Source organism: Ips typographus, linkage group LG10 (assembly GCF_016097725.1).
Source record: "Ips typographus isolate SLU linkage group LG10, UJ_Ityp_2.0, whole genome shotgun sequence".
In the NCBI taxonomy this organism is placed as follows: Eukaryota; Metazoa; Arthropoda; class Insecta; order Coleoptera; family Curculionidae; genus Ips; species Ips typographus.
The window spans coordinates 6,523,906-6,545,838 of NC_138431.1; the positions used below are offsets into that span (position 1 = coordinate 6,523,906).

General features: G+C 38.9%; 2 protein-coding genes across 2 annotated transcripts in view; both read right to left on the reverse strand.

Annotated features, from left to right (window-relative positions):
• The window catches only part of ftz-f1 (ftz transcription factor 1), a 29,468-nt gene extending 9,161 nt beyond the window's left edge, over positions 1-20,307 (reverse strand). The window contains 2 exon segments of the mRNA XM_081987823.1: positions 5,091-5,411; positions 19,915-20,307. Coding sequence (XP_081843949.1) covers positions 5,091-5,411; positions 19,915-20,095 — 502 coding nt within the window. The 5' untranslated portion in view covers positions 20,096-20,307.
• Positions 20,308-20,519: 212 nt separating this feature from the next.
• Positions 20,520-21,762, reverse strand: LOC145734505 (glutathione S-transferase 1-like). The gene is made up of 4 exons (XM_081987928.1): positions 21,638-21,762; positions 21,251-21,549; positions 20,993-21,199; positions 20,520-20,937 (listed from the first exon to the last, which is right to left on the reverse strand). The coding sequence occupies exons 2-4, from the start codon at positions 21,389-21,391 to the stop codon at positions 20,626-20,628; spliced, it is 660 nt and encodes a 219-aa protein (XP_081844054.1). The 5' UTR covers positions 21,392-21,549; positions 21,638-21,762; the 3' UTR covers positions 20,520-20,625.
• Positions 21,763-21,933: the final 171 nt, after the last annotated feature.

Below are 21,933 nucleotides of genomic sequence, written 5' to 3' on the forward strand. Positions count from 1 at the left end.
TGGTCTTGACCTAAATCCGGTAATGTCGCTTTAACAACGTCATGTTGGTTGCATAACTATGGTGTGTACCTGACCAGGCGTGACGTAATCAACTCATCACAACTTTCTAATTTACATAATGCCTGCCAGTCGATTGGAGTTCCCCTACATTGACAATTTAGGTAGTTTAGCTGGCATTTAATGACTGATGAATGATTTTAGGGTCAAAAACATTTTAAGTTAGGTTATTGTAATACCTTCACCAAATCGTCAGAAAAAAACGTACGAACTTAAGAAGTTAGCTTCGTAACTAGACAAAAAGCAGGTTTGTTCAGTTGCCCAATAAGAGATCAGTAGTCAAGTAAATTGCGTGAGAACTTGTCTAAACGCTCTCGTATTATTGTTTCAGCTGTCGTCGATTGCTTAAGCCGCGTTTACACCGTGCAATAAACGCATTTTCACACAAACAGCGAATAATACAAAGTTTTGGGTTAATGGGCGAACGAAATACTGATAAAGTTTCGCGCAGCCGACACAAAATTGCTAAAAATAATAAACGCGCGCATTCAAAACGGGCTCGGAATTAGGTCAAGCCTCGCTGATAATGGCTTTTTATTAAGGACGTCGTATTATGTGCTTTGGTAATAGAGAAAATTAGTTAAGCAGACTAACACGAAGGTAGTGGAAAAAGTAAAGAAGAATTAGATCCGGTGATAGTGGTGGGCAAAAGTACCGATACAGCACGAAGTTATTAAGTTTTAGGCTTGAAATGGCACGTAATAGTGGGACGTGAGACTGGTATAAATGTCATCGATCCTCGCCCTTTTACCGGGGCGTTGTTGTGTCTGCCAACCCGAAATGTCACTAGGTTTTAATTGTCGGACCGCTAGAGGGTGCCACGTCACCAGAACCGTCGTCCACAGATGACGCGCGATTTATAGATAGGTCAATCAGGAACTGATGTCGTAGGTCATCCAAGGCCGGCATTATCTTAAAATAAATTAAGTTACACAATCGTGCGCCGATAACAAGTATACACACACGAGTACTACGATAATTACGTTTAATATTAAAATAAAACGATATTTTTTTTTAGGTACGCGACCCGACAAAAGGGGAACAAGGACCACGTAGATGGCGTAATCCATCGCAGAAAAAGAGCGCGAACCAACGAAACGGAAAGTGCGACAAGGAGCCGACACGTGACGCAACGCCATCAGATCTAGGTTGTTGGGTCGCGCGATATTCTTCATCACTCTCCATCTCAGTCAGCTGAATCGGTCTTCTTGTCTACCGAATAGGTGTGGCGGGTGGCGTTTGGCATTCAGCTCGATTATCTTAACCGGTCGGGTCTTAATCTAGGATGCCGGAAACTACTGAATGAATAATCAGCGCGATTTCGAACAGTACCGGCACTGTTCTTGTTGCACGTGGCGCCCTCTATGTTTATCAAGTTTGGCAAACACGACACCCATTTGTCAAATCTAAATTATTCCTTTCAGTCAGTCACATAGTGGTTTTGACAGTTTCTGAACACTATTGTCAGTGTACTACTAGGATTATAAAGAAACAACTGACAAATTAATGACTCTAAACTGTAAAAGTGTCAGTCAAACCCACTAACCCATTCTATTAACTGACAATCTATTCGTTTCACTTTAACTGCCTGTACGAAAAAGAGATAAGGAGTGTTTTATAAATTATTTTTTTGAATTAAATATGACAAGTAATCAATGTTACAATAAAAACAGCAAATTTGTATCGACATCCATAAGAGAGTTTGAGCAGAAAACATTAGTCAACTTTGGAGCCCTCTAGTGGCCAAATATCTGTGGAAAGCTCATTTCATTGGTTATCCGTTGACATATAAAAGTTTACACAAAGTGATGCAAATAAGCGTGTTAGTTACGATTTAGTGACTGGGTGCACCCGAAACACTTGTTGACTGGTTAAGAACTAGTTGAGAATTGAGAAAAACACGGTCACGTGATGATACCTATCTTGGAAATATCTTGACGTAAGGTTCAAATTTGCCTGAAACACTGCTACTATCCTAATGGGTTTTGGGTTAGCTTGACTACTTAGTGCAAACAAAAATCGACTTTAATCAAATTTCTTTTTGTACAATTTTGCTAGGGTGCTGGATTTGACAATCACTGTACTAAGTTTGTGCAAAATATCAGGACCGTATCTGCCCGATTTGTTTAAAAAAAACCCTCAAAGTCTAGTCAAATAAGTAGTCTACTTTGAAGGCCAACCTATCAACTTGAAAAGCCCATTTCATTGGCTATCCATAGACATAAAAAACTTCGTCCCATGTCTAGTCAAATAAGACACTTATTTAGGTTTAAGCAAAACAGTGCAGGCAAATTTCTGCTATACTAGTGAGAGCTTTTTACTATTAGTCTGTCATAATAAATAAACTTTACAGTACCATGAAACCAGTGGCGTACTTACTAAACACTTTTCCATCTATTCAAGAATCAACCCCAATTTGACCCAATTCAAAGGTTAAGGTCTCTTGATTTTTAAAGATGGTGTGTTGTAAGGAGGGGGAGGGGAGAAAAATGGCCGACTAACTACCGTGACGTGTATAGGAAAAAACCTGACGCGAGGTATTGTAGTCTACTTCCTGGACCGTGTCGAGAATCCGGGCAATTACGTTTTAATAATAACGGACGGATTTTGTTTTTTGGGTGCGGTTACTCTCTACTACCGATACGATTTCAACCAAAACAAAATGGCGGATTAATTGAGTAAATTCCCATGGGATCGTAGTGTGCGTGTCTTTGGGTTCCCCTCCATGTGTACACACATGAGTGGAGTGCACCGCACCGAAACTGGCAAACCTAATTAAGACGGAAAATTTACAAAGTAAATTACCCCGCGGGTTATTAAGTTTTTATCAGTCTAAACCGTTGACTTAGCATAGTAATCGCGAAAAAAATTACATAAACTAGACAAATCTGACTGAGTTTTGACAGAAAATTTACTCTTTCCGGTTCCACGGTTGCCACATTTCCTAGATCAACAATAGTTATGAAACAATGGATGCATAAAAGGTGCAACTTTAACAGCCAATTTGCTCACCCCACTAACCTTTAGTTCGACTGATCACGACCTGGTAAATATCATCCGAGTCCCGACCTGTTGCCTAATTTCCCCACCTTTTGTAAAACTCCCCCTTGTTTGTCGTCTAATCTTATCGAAAGGCAAATTGTAAACCAATTCCCCTGAGAAATGTGTTTTATGGGCATCTTAAGGCATAATTGAGAAATAACCACCGTCGGGACGTAAGTAGCCTCGTGTCTAGACCGATTCCAGTTTTTAGCGAAACCAGTTAAACGAATAATGATCCGGTCGCTTTTAATTATCGTTTGTTATTAACTCGAAACCCACTGTTGTTCACTCTGTTTCAACCGGATAACGTTCCTGAAACGACGTGTTTTGGTCGTAGATTACGCGTGCAGGAAAACAACCCGAAAAACTAACGCCGGAATAAACCGAGAAAAGTATGATCGACTAGAAAAATCAATCAATTAATTAATTACATTTAGAACTTAGAACTAAAGAAACAACTGACTTGTGTTTTGTTTACGCATAATGTCATTACTGACTGTTGTCAATTGTCAAATTTGTATTGACCAATCACGGTAAAAAATTCTTGTATGACGTCACCCGAAAACGGCCCGCTCTCATTCCATTGGTGCTCAAGCTAGGCGCCATAATTTGACGAAAATGGAAGAGGTCATTTAAACGGCTACGTAACTTTAAGTGGTATCTAAAAAACCCGTTAATTCTATTTGTGAAGTTCTCTTCTATACAGTTTTGGGAAATTTCAGGAAATATATTTTCATTGCAATATATGCAATAATAAAGACCATTTAGGTTAGACTTGGGAAAATATTTTAATTATTTTTAATAAAATAAAAAAATTGTTATTTTTTTTTTAACTTAAAAAATTTAGGTAATTTATGCTTGTCATAAGTCGTACTATAAACCATTTTTTTCTTAGTTTGACAGTAGATGTCCAGTTGACGTGTATGAGCCATGTTTATTATTATTATTATTACAGATATGATCAGATCATTTCAAAAAATCTTTAAAATATTTTTGACTAACAAGTTTCTAATCTAAAGAAAATTCAAAAATTAGAGACACACACAAGAAATTTCACTAAATCTTGAAGTATTTAACTATTTCAGGCCAATATGTAGTAGTTTTAGCAGTAACAGAGGCATTGTGGGTTATTTTCTGCGACACTAACGACTTTTTCAGGTACTTTTTAAAGCAAAAAGACATTCTAGTGTGCCAAAATCAGCAATCTTCCCCTACAGGACACAGAGAGATGAAGAGGTGTCTTCGTCTTGACTGAACCATTACAGTATATTAGAAAAAGATCTCTCAGTCAGAGGTGAGAGCAAGTGAATAGAAAACTGTCAAGAAAATCATTCATGATGGTAAGAAATGCCATTTTGAGATACTTATAAATACATTTTGGTTTATATTTATAACACAAGCCATGGGAATTATTAACAAAGGATGAATAAGAGAATAAAGTAACAGTAACATAAAAAACAAGAGTGACATTGGTAAAGTGATAGTGACATAATAAGAATTATAATAATTCACAGAGTGGCAGAATAAGTGACAAAACACAAAGAGTAATTAAACCAGGAGACTGTATATTCCTGGGAAGACCAAGCAAACTTAAATTTGACAATTGTCACGTGACACTCCATTGTGTACGATTAGTGCAGTCACGTGATAATTGTGAGATTATGGTCTGGTTGGTGTAACGATGAATAACTGAACTTAGTTAATGAAATCAGTGGCAATATTTGGATGATTGATTCGTTTTTTGTTTCACAACCCTAGTGATTTTTTTGATTCTGTCTGTAGATAGTGTAATATTCCAGGTAATGACCATTAAATTGAAAACTTTCAAAGTCCCAGTTTGGCAACAGTGGAAATTCCTTATTGTTAATTGAATTTTTTGAGTACTTTGTTCGAGTTATTTTGGGGTGAATTAAGGCGCAACAAAGACGTCTTGGCGAAACAAAGCGAGCTTCAACTCTTTGTCAACCTTAGGAGTAATAAAGGACACTCACCTTCCAGTTTCATTCCGACGTCCAGACACTTTTGAAACCGGCAAAATGGACACCGTTTCCTCTGGGTCTTGTCAATGTGACAACTCCGCTCGGCCACGCACGTGTACACCTTTTTGTTTTGCACGGTCCGTTTGAAGAATCCCTTGCACGACTCACAGGTCAACAGTCCGTAATGGTAGCCGGACACTTTGTCCCCGCATACCGGACACAATTCCTCGATACCGTCCTTGGTGTCCGGGATGTCGCTGACCGCGGCGCCCGCCCTGATCGGGATCTGGTAGGGTCCGCCGCCCATATCGATGCCGCCCATCGTTTGGGTGCCTGAAGAGAAAAAATAGGACGTGTCTATGTTCGACATGGTTTGGTGCATCATCATGTCGCCGGGATGGTGGCCGCCCATTCCCATCGCGGACTGTTGGTACTGGGCGGACACCGGCGGTGAACCGTACAGGGGACTGGAGGCCTGGGTGGCCGCCGGCGAGTCCCCCTGATTGAAGGGGGACATGTTTAGGGATAACAACGTTGAATGGTTATCCATTTCAAGTAACATCGCTCAGTGCAACGTCATCTACGCCACTGTTTTTCATACATTTTTCAAACACTAAATTTTTTTTTAAAAAACGCACAAATCCAGTAACATATACAAGAGAAAAAGTAATAATCCACACACACTGAATGGAAAAAAAAAGTAATCCAGTGAAACACACTCGCGATCCTAAAGACAGAACGAAAAAAATAAAACGGGTCTAGGTCGGGTGTGCGGGACGTCCGAACGCGACTGTCGACGACGCGAAACTGACCGAATTCGAGCCCCTTTTTTGGGCGACCGACTCTTGCGGGGCTTCAGTACGGAATGATTACAGTCGGCCCGTGTAATAACAAGTGAAAGTGACTGACCTACTTTCCATTGAACCAGGTCTATGTTACTGCTGCGAGTGCTGTGTGCTGTGAAGTCATACACACACACACACACTTACAACACATCTCGTATAGAGCGGCGTGGGTGCGACGTTGCCACTTCTCCTCACCGCCATTACGATAATTAAATACAACAATGTAGTATTTGTGTACGGCTGTATCGATGATAGTGCATCGTTACCTATTAGCCTAGTTACACCGTTTGCTTTGAAATCGCTACCCGATTTTTTTTTTTGCAAATTGTTCCGACAAGGCCGTGCGATCAATTAGTATTATAACCTATAAATAACCGCATTAACGGTTCACTTTTTGTCTGAACCTACAGGGTTTTGTAAAAACCCAAAACGACTTTGAAAACCGCCATTTTGAGTCTCTGTACCTCGACAGGGAGTCCCAGGATGAAACAAAAAAAAATAATATACGCAGGGTGAGTGTTTCATCAGATTAATACTGTCACTTGTCATTTTTGACATATGACATAAACTTTTTTTTTTTATGGAAAGCACTGCCCAACGATACCAAAAAGTGCGTAATTATTTTTTAAAATGGCGAAATTTAACCACATTAGTATTAATAAACACAACTACCGGATAATTAATTTAATTTTTAACGTTCTTTAATACAAGCACCATCTAGGTGGATTTAATTCTGTGACACTGACAGTTGATGTAACTTTATTTTGTTTTCCATTCAACTTGATATTTTTTGAAAACTATGCTTTGTGTCATATGTCAAAAGTGACAAAGGACAGAAATATTCTGATTACCTTATCTTATTCACCTTACAAACATCTACAACTTTTATCTGAACATTATTTTTCTACAAGCAATAATAGATCGGCCAGTTGGAATAAAAGAAATCGACAAAATTTGGTTTTTGCTAAATATCTAATCTAGTGACACATTTTTTGCGTAACTTTGTTATTTTAAATGGGACACCTTGTATATCTTCTGATTAACGGATAGATCTTTTTCTTTTGATTTCAAAAATACATAATACGTTGCCATTTAGTTTCGCCAATTTCGAGTAAATAGAATGTAAATTATTGTGATTGTGGGAGTTGATGCTCCATCCAGTGTGCCGAGCAAATTTGACGTCACGATGACGTAATTGAACAAAACAGTGTATTAATCAACTGTCAAATTAAGTCATCGTGACGTCAAACTCGCCTATTATTCATGGCAACTGTGATTTTGAATTACAATATTTACTTTCCATTAATTGGGAAAATGGCTAACTTGGTTTTTGGAATTATAAATTAATCAACTTTTTGTTTACACTTTTTAACTTAAACAAAACATTGAAGTGCAACTGTCAACTGTGTCAGTTTAGTCAGCTGTCAACCTAACTTAACTTGTTGTTTTACTTTTACTCTAGTAAACAATATTGAAGATGACGGCCATATTGAATTTTACAGCAGAAAACGCCTATTTTTATTGCAACATAAGAAAGCTCGTACAATTTGGCAACGTTGGAATGCGAGGAGCGCGCGTGGTGGAACCCCTTAAATAAAAAAAAAGAGTGGGGAGGGTGAGGTTGGAGGGGTGTAGAAGGGGAATCGGCCTACTGACCTACTTAGAATGGCGCGCATCACGTGGTCCTTGAATCTTGGGCCCTTAAGACCTGCCCCACGCCTTCTTGCGTTAGATTTTTTTGGGTGCTTTCGAGTGGACGTGGCAACGTGTAAAGTTTGTCCTTATACTATTTATTAAAATAAAATCGTTATCATCACAATAACATAACCTACTTTTTGCCGTTAAGATAAAAATACGATTTGAGAGCGCGAGCTAGTAAACTTGACCCGAATCGATTGTCCGCGGCTCAAAACCCTCAAAATCCCCCAAAAACCAATAAAATAAGAAGAAGAAGAGATGAAAAATGGCAACGTAATAAATGTGCAACCAAAAACAAACTGCTGCAAGTTTGTTAACAAAGCCGACCTAGAAACCTACATTCTCGTCTCGTCGATCGGTAATCGAGAGTGTTTTTGATTTCGGCTTGCGAAACGTTGTTTATTTCAAAAAATATGCGTACTGCACGCACTCAATCCAAAAACAAACTTATCTGAGAGGTACTGACCTGCTCGCCTTTAAACACTTTTGTCCAACACTACTAAAAGGAAACAGGGAATAACGCGAGAACACTGGTTACACCATACTGGATTAACTGGATCGCTTAACTCAATTAAAAACCTCAAATCGAGGTCACCTTATCAAAAATCCTTATCTGTCGTTTTGATATAGTTTGCAATGGGCCTATCCCACCAATTAAAAATTTAATTTCAGTGCAAAAATTTTTCGATGGATTTAAATAATTGATTATTTGGAGGGCAGTATGACGTAGCTATGAGCGTTTCTATTGGACGAAATAACCATCAGCGTTTGTTTTGACTTTTCACGTCCCAATTGACGTTTGACATTTATTTGAAACTAGAGTACTATTTTACTGACGGTTGACATGTATAACGGGTTGCCTGAAAAAAGACAAATTCAATTTCTCCGATTCCAGACCAGTAGAACACAGCTGAGTGAGAAAAAAGCATACGTATTGAAATCACTCCTAAAAACACAAGAGAAAACAATAAAGTTAGATTATAGGTTCTGTCACAAATTTTAATTGCAACGTTGCCAGCTGTTGCTCTGACTATATTTGTAAGTGGGTAGTTTGTGATTGGTCAAAAAAAAGTATCAAAGCTGACAGCTGCTTTTTCTTGACCATTTACAAACCACTTACATATCCTCACAAGGTAATCTCAATGGGACAATTAAAATGTCAATTTAATGAACAATCTAATTGGTTGAATCCATATTTTGGCTGTACAACTACAACAAATGGTTGGCACGAATTTTGGTTAATCGATATGTATTTAATGTTACACTTTGTGTTTCTCTCTTTCTCGCTCATGGCGTCGATTTAAGCAATTAGTGAAAGCGAAAAAATTACTCCACAACACGACCGAATTCTAAATCAACCGAACCAATAATCGGATCCGTTTTTGGGGACTGTTACGACAAACGTGTGCGTGTGTGGACTGGTTGAATTTTCATCAAATCGATGATCAACATCAACATCACTGTAATCAAACATTGTTGCAACACTCATTTTATTAATAGCCGATAGTGAATTAATTAGACAAATTAATGGATTCTACAAACCTACTTTTGATTTCAATTAGTGATGCAAATTCTGTTGGTGGAGGGGCAGGGGTGGTGTCGCAATTCCTAACCTAACTTCATTGTTCCCAATGAAGGTTTTGGAGAACGCCAGCGGTGGGGAGAAAGTTCGAATTGCTTAATCGATTAACCATTGGGCCATGGTAAGATATATGGGCGCCAATGTTTAATGCATGGCTGGGTCGACTTTTAACGACAATTTTGGTTAATTCAACTGTTGGGTTTTTTGGTTTAAGTGGCAACATTGCAGAAAAACCAACAACTGACACAAATACCAGGCGGACCAGTCTTCACCCACCGGCCGTACCAAATGGTAATGAATGGTCGGCGCCCAGATTCACTTTTATCCACTAACCCACTTGATGGCAGGCCTTTCTTTTTTCACTTAAATTACGTAAGGAAGCCGGTTTTGTGTAATGATGACGGTGAAATTGACTAGACTAAATTTTCACTTTCTTTCGGATTGTTTTTTAATCGACCACGTGGCAACGTTGCAACTATTCACGCTAGTCGTTTTGTCGGTCGGGTCGCGGAGGGGGCAGAAGGGGGTTAATGGGAATGGTGTCAGTAACGTTGGTTACGCAACGCCGGCACGCACGTTGTTCTTCGGCAACCAGTTTTGTGACATCATCAGCCACCAGGCGGCGTTGTCACGTCGGCAACATTGCCAAATTGACTTAAACAGCTGGCATCTTAACTATGCATTATCAATTAAATTGATTATTTATAAATAGAGCCGTACTATGTATTTACTGAACGTGTGTAAATGCGATGTTATTTTAAGATTCGGCACGATCCTATCATACGTCATTGTTATGATTTCCTATGTAGCTGCGTCCTTGAATTTTTCTTTTTTCGTATAATTACTAGCGTTAATTCAACCCGACGTTTTGCCGTAAATTACTGAACTAGTATGTTCATGAATTACTTCATAAAGTTACTTTCTTAAAATTGAACTCCCCTAACCACGCAAATTACAAGTAGTTGAAAGTGAAAGTAATTTAATTACTTATTACTCACTTTACAGGGTGCTTAACATTCAGTATAAAATTATTATTGAGTATACAGAATTATACTTGAACTTAGTGGTTTGATCAAACATAAATTTTTTTGGGACACCCTGTATGCTAAAAATACAACAACTTCAAGACACTTATAGTGACAATTAAACCAAAAGTAGGATGACGTCACAGCCGCAACAAATTGCATTGTTGCCACGGTGTAGAAAAAAACCAAAGTGTCACAAAAACCATTTTAAGCCTAACGTAAAAATATTATCCAGATATCACCGAAAGCTGCCAGAGGTCCCTAAAATGTTTTTCAAAATGTCAGAAGCCTCTAAATACATTGTAAAGTTGCCAGAAACTTCGAAAAACTCTGTCAATCCTTCAAAAATCTATGGTAAATACCAGAAACATTTAGAATCATTTTTAAATTGCCAGAAGCCTCTAAATAAACTCCTAAAAAAGCTGCTATAAATGCCAGACGCCTCTAAAGTAATTGTAAAAATCGTAGAAGCCTCTAAAACCAAACACATCACTTGACATTTGTGACGTCATCCTAATTTTGTTTGAGTCTCAGTGTAGGTCAGTTGATGTTTTTGAACCAGTAAAATTTAAGTAAAATAATAACTAAAACTTACTGCAATAAGTAATTATTTAACGTTTAACGTATTGTCGTGGAAAAATTACTTTACAAATTTTGTTACTGGATTTGTCGTTTTCTATACTCACCAACACTAAAGGAATCAGCTTACCATTAACGACGAGAGATTGACGTACCTGAAACAAAACACTTAATTAGTTTTTTCGGTCCGGAATTTTACAGGGTCGTACCGAAAAATTGGGGCACCAAAAAAAAAACTTTGCTACGCACCTGTGCGACAAAATGCGGCGTAGAAAAACGCATCGAATTTTGTAATTTAGGTAAAACCTTGACACGAATAGTACCGAGCTGTATCTGATTATGATGGAATAGATTTCGTCGAGAGGAAACAAACAATAATTATTTTTTAAGTATTTAATTAAAAAAAAAACAGTTATTGCTCAATGTTTTTAAACTTTCAGACGGACCGCAAATAATTGACAGAAAGAGAAAAAAAATTGGAAACTTCCTGGGAATTTCGCGGTTCGGACTGTTGATGATACGCCTTTGGAGCACGTGTGGCTGTCTGCTGACCTGATTTGCAAAACTCACTTTCTCTCTTTGAAAAAAACAAAGGAACCCAAGCCCCCGATGATTAACCCAGCTGAATTATCGTTAATTTTTTTTTCTAGGGCAAAGCCCTTTTTTCCGTCCATTGTTTTCCCAAGCGCGACCCAGACGGCGAAAGTCGGTCATAAAAACTGATTTTAATATCTCCATGGTTGGTTTCAGTTCTTAAAAAGTCTCAATAGACAATCAAATTAATACAAAATAATTCTCAAGAAGAAGGCGAGAATTAATGTTTCCATTAGAACGGAACAAGACTTCTGCATCTGGTTGGTTAAAATGTTGTCATGCCAAACAATAAATCACCTACTTAACATGGCTATTGTCTAACCCGCCGACCATTTTTTAGGTAAATGGGCTAATGACGCAGATAACACTTTCGTAATAGTTGAATTCAATTTTTGAGAGTGAAATAATTGCACTACGGCCTGGTTGATGTGTATCGTAGGCCCGAATCGGACGTCAGATTGGCCGTAGCGTACCAGTGACAGCTCGGGCCCGGCTTGGTGACATCCCGGCCGGAATCTTTTTCCTGAAACATTGTAAGCAGACAAGGCCACTCCTGAAGCGTAACCGAATATGGCAAATGACACACTTTGCGGTAGTTAAATGGATTGCCCAATCAATTCGATGTTTCAAACTCTACAAATGTTGGGAATTTAAGTTCAGTAGGTCAGATGTTGAGGGGTGAGGGTGGTTGTGAACCGAGGACGGTGGGGGCGGCAAAGAGAAGTGGCGACGCCGCCAGCGACGCTCGGCGTCGACATTGACTTTCCTAAAACGGAAGAACGTTATTCCATTGATTGACCTCGATTCGGAAAGTGGCCACGTGCAGGGGTGGCAATTGATGTATTCGGATATCCGTTCATAATGTAATTTTGCAAGAGTCATGTAAAATGGACAAATTGCTGCTTTATTTTGACAGTTTGTGATTGGTCGAAAAAAGCAGTTTTCAGCTTGCTGTGATTTACAAAAAAACTGCACGTTTGGACTTACAATGACGAATTTGCTTTTTGTTATAAATAACCTGTTTTGTTAAATTTTTACGAGTTTTTTTCAAGGGTTTTCAGGAACAGAACCCTAATTAATCATCCTGTGTAAACTCGGAACGAAATTGAGACACATTTCTGTGTAAAGTGCGACACAAAACACGATCTCCTTTGATAAAATTGCACCTTGTCACAACAAAAGCGTATTTCAGACTTTAATTGAAGATTGAGAGCGTGACATCCGTTGCACGCTTCTTTTTAACTAACCGAGGGAGGTCCTGTTGATACCTGATGCATCCATCAATATTGCCTTCTTTAAATTGTCCCGTAAATCTTTTTAAATGTTTTCACTTTGTCAGTGCCATTTTTACCTTAATGACAGGTAAATTAACATGTTTAACATCAAACACGATGTGGGGTAAAAAAAGAACCGGTCGTAAATTAGCCCATAAAAGTGTCCAAATATTTCTTCTTGAATCAGTTCTGCTCTATTATTACTTAGTCAGGTTTTTAGGGACACGCGAGTGCCTCCCTTCAATCAGGAAGTAAAACGACAAGAAAACCATTTTAGCTCCCCCTTAAAGGGGATTGAATTTCCATTCAATCCCCTAAAGGGTGAAGGGTGTCCTTGACCCTTTTTTTACAGGATGAGGGGACGCAACAGTTTGTTGTATTTATGGTCATTACGTCACTAAAATGTCGATTCCACGACGAAATTCGGTGAAAGTTCCTCTTAACGCACAAACACTAATTCTATTTGAGCCCGGGCACGCAAAATTGCCCAACACTGACCGGAATTGTGTGCGTTTCTTGAATAACGACCGCTTATGTGTGTTGTATGTGCAATCGAGTTACGAGAACGCGATGGTGATAATAGATTTCTATGTGACATTTATGGGAGCCGGGCAATCAGAGGGTGGCGTAATCAGGGCCGAAAGTCACTAAATTACTGCCGTAACACCCAAATTTGATAAAACAAAAATCTCATTGATTGAGAGAAAGGGCTAAAACAGAGCCGTATTCTTTCGGTTTGTGATTTCAGATCCAAGAGTGTCATGATCCGAAATCATGAGTCGAAAGAAAGCAAAACATCAAGTCAACTGGGCTCGATTAAGCGTTTACAGTTAACATCTAGACACGTGATCGTCGCTGTCACTCGCCTATTAACATCACGTGGTCAACTGCTCAATTACGTCACAAGAATCCTTGATATCAAAGTAGGTCTGGGCCTGTGACAGGACTCGATCACAGCCTACTTGACGTTTTACGCGTTTTCCACCTGTCTATGATTTCATACATTCATAGAGTCTCTCTGTCATGTGACTGGTGATGTTCACTATGATGAAGGTTTGAACAATCTCTGTAACAACCCTTTCAAGAAATCTCCAGGGAGTTAAAAAGGGTTATGTAATTCCAGGAAGAAGCTTTTTTCCCATCTATACAATATTAAAACTAAATAGGCGTGTAAAAGCTCGTAAATCTCAATTTACGACCTCTAAACGTTTGTTTGAAAAACAACGGTGGGAGGGCGCTATTGTCCCATACAAACTTTAAAAAAAATGGTTTTTTTTCGTTCTTTACCTGTTTTCGGATTGCATCATACAAACGGGAATAGCAGTGAAAAATGGCCGTTTACAGCTAATCCTAACCTGTTCCCGATATTAAATCATGCATTAAAACTGTTTAATAAGTGTAGCGGTCGGGCAGTCAATAAATTAATCCAAAAGGTCTGGCATATATGAGCCAATAACACAAATTTTCAGAAGAAACATAATGGGAACAATACATGCATAAACTATCGCTTTTGCATTGCTGCACTTTGATATTTTCGCTTTATTTAGGACGGCCCGATTTTGCGTAGGCGATTTGGACGCGAACCACCATTACTCGAGCGCCATCTAGTACCGTTAGTTATTAATTAAAATGGGAAAAAAATGGACTGGGAACACTCTAACAGGGCCAGGACAGGACACCATACAACTTGAAAAAGCATTTAATGATTGAGGAAAAAATCAATTGATGCAGTTTGTCCCTGTCCAAGTTTGATTGCGTCGCCCCCACAGCTGAGGAAAGGAACCCGACCAATATGGTGGCCGTTGCGTAACTTTGTCAATTTAATGCGCAATTCTTATACGGTACCATCGTACTGGAGACTGGCAACGCCATCTGTTTGTGGTCAGTGCCACTGGTGTACCACAAAAAATATCCTAATTCTTTTCTAGCATTTACTGATTTTGTTGAAGCAAAATGGCGACCTACATACCCAGTGCACTAGACCTACATCGAAGAGGACGACCATGGACGCCCACCCAGTGGTATTTCAAGCTTTTCAAGTACGCGGAGATTATACAGGGTGTCCAGTGGACTAAATTAATCGAATGTGGGACACTCGATAATAATAAAAATAATTCCAAGTCTGAAAGGGGGAGGGGAATTGGGGCCAAACATGCAAGACGCACGACCCAAGCAAAATGGCGAGTTAAATTTAGATCGCGCACGAAAATGGGTCAATGCGACCCGCTAACCCACTACACTAGACCTCATTGTTTTATTTAAAAAGAAAAAACAACTAATTTACTCTTAAGATAAGTCCGACCCTGTGTTTGCCACTACAGGGTACCTCAAATTGCTGTCAAGTTGGTAGTTTGTGATTGGTTAAAGAACAAGTAGCTTTCAGCTTAAATTATGCTGCACACGCTGATTTAACACTAGACACATATTTTATACCTCAATAGAACGAACTGTCTATAAAGTGTTATTAAGGGCATAAGCTAAAACACACAGATTTCATCCACCATTTTGTCAGCATAGGGTTGACCTACTAACAATTTTGTTAAGTGGAATTCTCACTGAAAAATGCAATATTAAAATCAATTTCACGCCCCACATCTATCAATCAAAACCAGCAACAAACTAATTTGACAGAAATATGCGGGGCTGGTGCTACGCACCGTTAAGCAAAAGAAATGGCGGCTTTTTCAGCCATTTTGTGCTGGCCTTTATACCGCAATTGCATATCTAATATGTATTAATTTTTAATGCAAAAACAGAAATGCAAATATAATTTCCTCGTTTCCTAAGTGGGTCAATACGAGATTCTTTATTTTGGGGTGGTCTGCACGCGGACCAGATTTAACGCCACTTGACCAGATTTTGTCGTGCGAAACCTCATTAATAAATATGATTAAAACACAATGATGGTGATAACATGAGTTGGTTTACTATGGCGGCGGCCTTGGCACCGTTCGCATCCATTACGAATCAGATTCGCTCTCGTTGACCCACTAACCCACTGACAATGAATCCCCCCCTGGAAATTTCGAATACAGGGTGGCACTAAACCACCCCCCGGTATTTCAACCGTTGGGCTCAAGTAGCATGCAAATCATAATTTTTTAACTAATTACATTGTTGTTGTATAATAAGGTAGGTCGGCACACATTATCGAGAGTAAAAGTGGTCAGTGTGTCAGGGCCGGACCCGTTTAAGGGAATCTGGGTCGACGCCATTTTTTGTTTTTCTTCCACAACACGACAGCCTGATAATTTAGATGACTGAGATTTACAGGGTTTACATCAAATTGCTTATAGTATAGAGAGGTAAACCCAGTCAATTACATTTGGTTATCCTATAAGGTTAAAAGAACCCAGACTAATAAATACAACCAAGTTTAGGCAGTGTAAACACAGTTAAGTAAAAGTCAATGAAAAACAGTTTACATCTACCGTCTAATCCACGTTTACACCTTTGTTTTTAAAAATCAAGTAGTAAGTAGAAAAACACATTAATTCGATGTAAACACAGTAAATTCTAGAAATTGGGAATATGGTTAATAGCGACACATTTTTGACAGGTTATCAAACCTGTACAGGGTGCTGCAGAAAATTGCATTTTTTTGATGGAACACCCTGTATATTATTTTATTTTTTCATAGTCTTATTGGTTATAAGAAAAATTTGTTATACGAATGATACATCTAGCTTATAGAGTTTTCATGAAAATGACCACCAAAAACAAAATGATAAAAACTTGTCTTACACAAACAATATTTAGAAACAAATACACAACTTTACCACGCCACAATTTTCTGCAGGCATCCTGTATAGTGGTTCAGTTGTAATGGTAAAATTCATTAGTGACTTGAAAAAACAAGAAATGTGGAAATTCATATTTAAAGATGTTTTTAAGGTCTAGTTTAGCTTGCAGCTGCTTGGCACTCTTATATGGTAAATGTCATTGACATAGTAAATCAATTCAAGCATATTTCAACCTTAGGAAACACCCTTTATAATTAAAGGGAAATGAAATAGCTATTTTAAACCTACAGGTTAAGAAGATTCCGCCACTATGCTTCATTTTTGCTTGCTACTACCTTCAGTTGTTATGCCAAAGTCCATTAGGACAGTGACACGTTTGAAGCAAATTTGAACCACAATGGAATATCTGCTTGTGTCATTCTTAGGGTAGATTGAAATGGTGAATTATTGCAAGTCAACCTGGAGGCCAATATTTGGAACCATTAAGTATCAGTCGTCTGGGTTATAGTTAAATGTTAACCTGAAGAACGCTTTCATTGGCCTGGTGCACACTAAAAGGGCCTAATTTTTTCTTTGTCTTTATCCGAAGAACGATTTCTCTAAATAAAGAGTGCCTGACAAATATTAACCAGAAGAAATTGCTTTTAGCGGTCAAGTTGCTTGTAAATTTGTTCAATTAAAATTTCAAACAAAAAATGTGTGTGTGGAACATACAGAGTGATTTACCTCAAGCAAAAACCACCCTGCAGCCTGTAGGGTAATCTAGTGACCCAATGGTAGTGACATTTATGTCAAGGCACTCTACATTACCTACAGTATTCCGTAAGTTATCGAAAACATTTTCTAACTTGTTTTATTTATCAGAAAATACAAATTTGAATCGTCTGGCACGATTTAACAGTGGCGCGCGCGTCATTTTGCCATGTCCCACTGACCCACTTACCCAATGACATTGGCACCACTTTTATTTTCGTTTCGAGATTGCACAACTACTCGATTCCATTTCGTTGGACGACGACGAAAATCGTCATCGTTCTCTCTCTATCGACCTGATTTTTGCAGTAAACTTTTTAATCAATCAAGTGGAGTTGGATCGGGTGGAGGCGCGGGCCACTGGGACCCTGTGCAACATAAACAAACCAATTAAACGCGTAACTCACTAAATAAGTAGAAATAATTCACGTCGAGTAACGTTTATTTATTCATAATGGAGATGTTCAAGGTTTGCTGGCGTTTTACCCTGGCCTACTTGCCTATATAATTAAAAAGTAATTAAAACTTTTCAGGCGGATGAAAGGAGAAAAAATTAAAGTGAGAAACGAGCGTAACAAGTGAGGATGATAAAACAATTAAGCTTGTAGACTCTTCCAGCCCGGGATGTAAACGAACCCCAATACTGCATTTACCACCCCCTCAGCAATTTCGGGATTGTCCCACTGACCCGGATTCCGCAAAAGACCCGGGAGGGAGAGGGGTGGAAACTATACGTCTACTGACGTCATTCGCCGACCTAGTTTTCCCCGGAATTAATGGAGTTCCGGGAACGCCCCTCTTGGATTTGATCCCCTCGTAACACCACGGTAAGAGTTTAAATTGGAAGAGCAAAAAATTGAACCAGTTTCGATTACGTTATCGAGCCGTCGAGATTACCAGATTTGGTCCGTCTCGATTCACTTGTTCTCGCGCCCCTAAAAAGCGTCTGACCGTGACACACTGACCACTTTAATTCTTGTCAGAAGAAGAATAATAATAAGTAATTTGTTCGGTAGTTGCGTAACTGCAAGAAGTTACCAAGCTATTTTTAGTGTAGTGTGGACACAATTTAGTGTTTAGAGCCATGTTCTCAAATACTAGTAAAAATCTTTCAGAGGATTTGAACGAGAAACCAATGTCAGAAAATTGGGCAAATAAAAGCACTTCTCCCAACAAAAAATAAAAATCAAATTGTTCTAACGTGTAGGCGCATTCACCAAATGTACAGATTAAATCAACTTTCCACTTGATCTTACCAAACTGACTATTTTCAGTCAACTAAATGAATAAACGAACTAAAACTCTTGGGCCGTTCCGAGTTAACATTTTGTCGTTACAGTACGTTGAAGACCCCATCAAAAGAGCAACGTTAACGCCGTCTGGTTCTCGCTTTTTAATTTTTTCGCTTTGGCGAAAGTGCGTGTTGCACTGCCAAGGTTAAAAATAGCTGACAAAGACGACAGACAGGGAAAAAGAGAAGAAACAAACTCCTTCCCGGCGAATTTAAATTAAACGCCCATCGGGTTTGTGCGTGTTTTCCCCCCCCCCGAAAACGGGAACAAGAGACCGGAACGATTATAAATAGGGTTTTGGGCAGGAGACAAAGAAACGGGGAATCTGCCCGCTGTAGCATAACGTTGGCCTAAAAAGCCATTGAAGATGGTATTTTTACTGAAATGGTACTGATCATCCTAAAAGAGTGAAGAAATCTTTTCTTGTTGGTCATAACTACTTTTTCCTCTCAACTCTAGAGAGGAAATTAAAGCAAGGTCTCCATTAGGGAAGCCGTTTAATCTTGTTGGAACTGTTTCCTTGAAAGTTATAAATAACCAGGAGAAAACAAAGACTGGAGAGCTCTATTGAGATAAAATTGGAAACCCCACTCTTTTTTGTATTTTATACTGGAAACATGTTAAACTGCAATTTGGCAAAACTCAAATTAGTTTCTTACAAGGTATGTTCTATCTCTATCTATCTATCTATGTTCTAGTTCACATATGCAGTATTTGCATAAATCACTGTGCTGAAATTTACTAGACAAAGCATTGAAGCTTCATTCACCATAAAGTCAACCTACAACACACTCTTTACAAGTTTTAATGCAATTTTTCTTCAAATCATAGGGTGAGTGGCTAAGAGTTCACAACCATCACAATGAACTCACCAGTGAGTGTGATGTTTATAGATTTTTTTTTCTCCTGCAGTGTAGCAGTTATTCAAACTAGACTGCTTTAAAGGCTTACATCTGGATTGTTGCAGCATTAAGAAACCCAATCCAGGACTAATAATAAGATTGGCTTAAAACCATCATCACAACTATTTACTAGGATGTACCTAGAGATGCGCGCGCTCCTAAAGGCGTTACACAACCTGTCTGTGTCCTTTTCTAACCCATTTCACCTGTACGTGTGTGTGTGTTACTCTTGAACCTGACCTATTATGCTAGAGCCTAGACCTGTTTGCCAATTTAACTAGTTTCCTATCTATGTATGTAGGTGATGGGATGTTTTATTTGGAGGACTGTTGTCTATAGCAGCACAGAGTAAAAACAATTTACTATTACGTCAAATGGGTTCTGCATGAAATACTGCAAAGAGATTCACTTTCTTTGACACTGTTTTCGCTTTAATAAACATTACGCGGTTTCTAGCGTAATAGGTAAATAAAAGCGAGTCTAGTCGCTAACAAACTGGTTTAGGAGGTTGACAGGGTACGAAACTGTGTAAACGAGTAACCTAATTACCTGCATTGTTTGTTGGTATTAGGGAAAAAGGCACTGGGATTTCGGCCATGTCATTGTCGGCATTTAGTTCCAGGTCGGGCTCGGACGTGACCACGGAAAGGGTCGGCGTCGAGCTGTTTTCCTCCGTGGGCAACGACGAAACGGCAACCGAGCTCGGTACGCTTTGCGTCTCGTCGTGCATTTTGTTTACGGCTAGCGGAGATTATCCTCCTGTCCGTACCCGCCGGTGATAAACGACAAAAAAACGCGCCCCGGAGCCTTGAACAGCTCTGACCTTCGGATTCGCGCCAACGTTTCGCGAATTTCTATTTCTTTGGCTAGGCAAAATCGCGACGTTTTTCGAAAATGTAGGTCTGTAGGCCACTTCTCGTTCACTTTTCCAGCACCAGTCACATTCTGACGTTTCGCCTTTGTTTTTGACAGTGACATCGGAACGGCGACTGTCAGAAACGAGTGGCGCTGCCGGTCAAGTACACGCTTACGTTCATCATTTAACATCCTTTTAAAGTCTAAAAACAATTTGATTTAATTTGTGTTTAACAAGTTTTCGGGTACAGCTAACACACAAAAAAACTCCTTAACCTACTAAAACACAAAGCCCATCCTTACAATTCCACTGTTACAATTTATTAGAACAACCCTAATCAACAGCAATCTTGCATTCATTAAATAAAAAAATATATCAAAACTTAAATTGTTACACGAGTTTTATTATTTTGTTAGCATTAAATCCATCAAGCCATTGAAAGCCTTAGATCCTTCCACAGCAAAGTCAAACCAGTCCTCCTTCCTCATTCTTTCAATGTAATCGTTGATATGGTGGAAATCCTTTTCCCAATCTTTGACGAAATACCCCCAAATGGTTACAGTCGACGTCACACTAAAATCAGCAATAGACAACTCATCCCCCACCATGTATTTGCTGTTTTGTGTCTTGATTTGCCGATCTAGGATCACGAAAGCCTCCCTTAAACCGTCCAAAACTGCCTGACTGGGCTGGATTTTATGTAGGGCTAGAGGCCTCTAATAATTATTTAATTACTTTCAAATTGACAGAAATTCAATGAAATGAAGTTACCGAGATTAGAAACGCCTTGGCGGCTACGATACTTGAGTCCAAGTGTAACCGATGATCAATCAATGCTCTCCTTTTGATGTCGTTTCTGGGGTATAAAGGGTCGTTCTCCTTGCCGTAAGTACCAACCAAGTACCCGTTAATGGCGTGGCTGTCTGCCAGTAGGTACCCATCATCTTCCAGCAATGGAACGGTGTGTTGAGGATTTTTCTGTATCATAACCAATCAAAAACTTCTCTATGTAAATATGTAGACATTTACCTTAAGAAAATCCTCTGTAAACTGCTCCCCTTTAACTAAATTTACCTGTTCGAAGTCGAGTTTTACACCCAAAACTTTGGCGCACATTAAAACGGCCGCGTAGGGAGGGCTGCCTACAAGACCGTACACTTTTGGAGTCATCTTATTAAATTACTGAGATGTGTATACTAATGAATTCCGAGTGGTACTGAACATACTCAACAATGATCGAGCAGTAAATTGGTAATCTCGTCGAACCAACGCTGATGCAGATAAATTAATCTGTTTTCACACTTGGCAACAGCAATACCGAGTATATTCTAAATGGAATTCGATTTAGTGCAATGGAAAAAGTTTAAATTCTCAGTTTAAAGTGAAGAATTAAAATCACATTATACTTAACATTACCTTCAAAGAAAAATAATTCAAAATCCTCCAAATTAAACAGGACAATGTAGGTGATATCTCTTTGTTAAACACATTTAGCCATTGACACTTAAAAGGAGACAACGTATGTTTCCCAAAAGCTGTAATTAAACATGTTTATCGTCAGTCTCACGAGCCCTCAACGGTTATTTTTCTCTAGTTTGCTTTGGCGTAGTGTAGAAGTTTGATGATCTTTCTCGGACCGGAAGTTTTTGCGGACCTCTGAACTAATCCATAATTAACTGATGATTAGCCCAACAAAGCTGAATCGTAACAAA

Bases quoted from the DNA above. Each gene is read 5' to 3' on its own strand.
- LOC145734505 (XM_081987928.1), bottom strand. From the start codon at position 21,391: ATGACTCCAAAAGTGTACGGTCTTGTAGGCAGCCCTCCCTACGCGGCC. The intron at 21,200-21,250 runs GTAAATGTCTAC...GTTATGATACAG, and splicing joins TTACAGAGGATTTTCTTAAG to AAAAATCCTCAACACACCGT. The intron at 20,938-20,992 runs GTAACTTCATTT...AATAATTATTAG, and splicing joins CCAAGGCGTTTCTAATCTCG to AGGCCTCTAGCCCTACATAA.